The sequence below is a fragment of the Aplysia californica genome, unplaced genomic scaffold (genome assembly GCF_000002075.1).
Source record: "Aplysia californica isolate F4 #8 unplaced genomic scaffold, AplCal3.0 scaffold00071, whole genome shotgun sequence".
Taxonomy (NCBI): Eukaryota; Metazoa; Mollusca; class Gastropoda; order Aplysiida; family Aplysiidae; genus Aplysia; species Aplysia californica.
Window position 1 is genome coordinate 1,345,438 of NW_004797341.1, and position 3,354 is coordinate 1,348,791.

Genomic DNA, 3,354 nt, shown 5'->3' on the forward strand with positions numbered 1-3,354 from the left:
AATTGTGTTCCAAGTGCCATAAAACTATCACTAAAATTGTGTTGCAAGCGCTGTAAAAACTCTCACTAAAATTATGTTGCAAGCGCTGTAAAAACTCTCACTAAAATTGTGTTGCAAGCGCTATAAAACTCTCTCTAAAACTGTGTTGTAAGCGCCGTACAACTCTAACTAAAACTGTGTTGTAAGCGCCGTACATCTCTTATAAACTAAAACTGAGGTTTTACCTGTATTACTGTATTCTAGAAATTTAAATGTTTACAGCTGGGGCAATATTGCTTTAGTACTGAACGCATGTCTTGAGAACCACAAGTGCAAAAATGTGTTCGCTATAAAAATAATTTCTTGTAACAAATTTTGCAAAAAAGATTGTCATTGATGAGCTGTGACGTAGCCCATATGCGTGATCTAAATGTGAGTGAGAAGCGGGAAGGGCTGTGAACAATTCCATTTTCCGCGTGAAGAAGATTTGTAGTATTTTATATATATTTATGAAGAAAAGTTTTAAAATCTAGCCTCACCTGCTGTGGAAAAATATGATTAAGTTAAGACAAATTGATCCAAACTGCTGTGCAAAGTATGGGTGACATTGATTCACGCGTTTAAGAGATATTTGAAGATAAGTTGTGCCATGCATTTTTGACAGCACAATAAAACTAACTGCTCACCTGTACACTTCTGCGTGGCGTTGATCTGCTCAGGGCACTGACCCCCGGCCGTGTAGTGACCTCTGACACAGTCGCATGTGCCCGTCGTGTCCCAGTTACACAGCGCGTTGTCCACACACTGGTCAAGCGGGCCGCACGTGCTGGAGGCGTTCACGATGGGCTCACAGCTGCCGTGCAAGGTGAAGAAACCTTCGTGGCACACGCACGTGCCTGGGGGAAAGGAAAAAGCTTGACAATGACAATGAAAATGACTGACAATGATAATGATAATGACTAACAATGACAGTGACTTCTTTCTTCTTCTTCTTGATTGCATCACACTTGAAGTCCGGTATCTGTCCTAAATTGGGCCGTCCTGTTCAGTTCATCTGTCGGCCCGTCAGACAATTGACAGTGATAATGAGAATGATAATGAGAATGATAATGACAATGATAATGACAATGATAATGACAATGACAATGACAATTGACCATGATAATGACAGACAATAACAATAACAATGACAATTGACAATGACAATGGTAATGACAATGACAATGACAATGACAATGATAATTACTGACAATGACAATGACAATTGACAATGATAATGACTGACAATGATAATGACAATGACAATGATAAGAACAATGACTGACAATTACAATGACAATGACAATGAAAGACAATGACAATGACAATGACAATGATAATGACTGACAATGATAATGACAATGATAATGATAATGACAATGATAATGATAATGACTGACAATGATAATGACCGACAATGACAATGACAATGGCAAGGACAATCTTTATTCATCTCACAATCTCACAGGGAGAAGTTTGTCTTGGTCGTTTACAATGACAGACACGACCTTGTCGCCGCAGGAGCAGCGCCCTAAATAAAGGGGTAGGATTGTGTGTGTGTGTGTGGTGGGGGGTTGAGTAATAATAATAAATGACGTTTATATAGCGCTAAACCCCGATTAAAGTACACAGGCTCTGGGCGCTTTACAATACAGCGCAGCGTACAACAGTAACAGTATTGACCTGTTACATTTTGAACAATAACATAATGGTAACAGAAGAGGTTCAGGGTTGATTTATTAAATCTTGTATAACATTATTATTAAAGAAACAGAAGGGTTTGAGTGTTCAGTTCTTAAATCTTGTATACTATTATTTATTACAGAAATAGTAGAGAGAGGTTGAGTTCTGACTTGTTAAATCTTTCATTATAAATGATATTGTGGATACAGGTTCAGAAGAGGATGAGTACCGAGTTGATACATTTTGTATAACGTTGTGGAAATAGAGGAGGGTCAATTCTGATTTGATATTATTCATTTATTATGGAAATGTAAATTAAAATTAAATAAAGCCAAATTCATTTTTAAAGACGATTTTACATAATAACGCATAGCTTAGAGTTAGAGTTTTAAGAGACGCTTTGAGTTTTTTTCTTAAACAAACAAAGACCCCAAACCCCAACAAAACTTCAAAACAGAATCAACCCCTCTTTAAAAAATGTACTGACCTCCGTTGAAGACCTGGCATTCCGAGTTCGGCACACACTGACCAATGGCGTCACAAGGGTCAGTAGCGTTGACCCACACCAGGCAGGCGCCGTCCTTGGGGAAGTAGCCAAGGTGACACGTGCACTCGTCCTTCACGCACGCGCTGTGGTTTACGCACTGCTTGTCCAGCGAGCAACGCTGCGTGGCGTTCACCAGCAAGAAGCACCGACCATCCATCTCGTAGAAGCCTACGTCACACGCGCAGACCCCGCCCCCGTCGCAGGAGCTGTCCATCACGCACTGGCGGGAGGCGGAGCAAGGCTGGGAGGCGTTCCTCAGCGGGAAGCACCGCCCACCCTCGTCGTAGAAGCCTTCCTCGCAGCGACACGTCTGCGTCAGCACGTCACAACGCGCGTGCTCGACACACTCGCCCGGTGTGTAGTCGCAGGGCTCGGGAACACTCACCAGCACGCTACACAGACCGTCCTTAGGGTAGTAGCCTTCCCCACACACACACTCCCCGCCGACACACGAGGCGTGTTCTACACACTCCCCCGGCGTGTAGTCGCACGAGTTCGTGGAGTTAATCAGCCGAGCGCACTTGCCGTCTTTCGGGTAGTACCAGTCCCCACACTGACAAACGCCCAGGGTACATTTCGCGAACGGGGTGCACTCGCTGGGAACCCCCTCGCAGGAATCTGTGGCGTTGATGTGACGTAAGCAGAACGCGCCTTTCGCGTAGTATCCCAGGTCGCATGCGCATCGGCCGCGCAGGCAGTTTGCGTTCGGAACACACTCGCCGTTAATGGCGCCCTCGCAAGTCTCGTCCACTTTCCGCACCTGGGTTGGGAGAGGAGGAGACAGTATAATTTATTTTCGGAGGCTGGCTGTGGTAACAGTAGCAAAAAACCCCCCTAGCAGAAACAACAACAACAACAACAACAACAACAACAACAACAACAACAGCTACAAATATAGCTAAAACAACAACAACAACAGCTACAAATACAGCTAACTGCAACAGAATCACCCACCACCACCACCACCATCATCATCATCATCATCATCATCATCACCATCACCATCATCATCATCATCATCATCATCATCATCATCATCAACGCAACCACGATCACTGCAACTACCACCCTACTCCACCTCCATCACCACCACCATCACCACCACC

At 44.0% G+C, this 3,354-nt stretch overlaps 1 protein-coding gene across 1 annotated transcript in view; it reads right to left on the minus strand.

Annotated features, from left to right (window-relative positions):
* LOC101861878 (neurogenic locus notch homolog protein 3) overlaps nt 1–3,354 on the minus strand; it is a 23,054-nt gene that overhangs the window by 7,748 nt on the left and 11,952 nt on the right. Inside the window, exons 4-5 of the mRNA XM_035968636.1 lie at nt 2,189–3,008; nt 666–875 (exon numbers count right to left, since the gene is read on the minus strand). Coding sequence (XP_035824529.1) covers nt 666–875; nt 2,189–3,008 — 1,030 coding nt within the window. The remainder of the gene's footprint in view (nt 1–665; nt 876–2,188; nt 3,009–3,354) is intronic.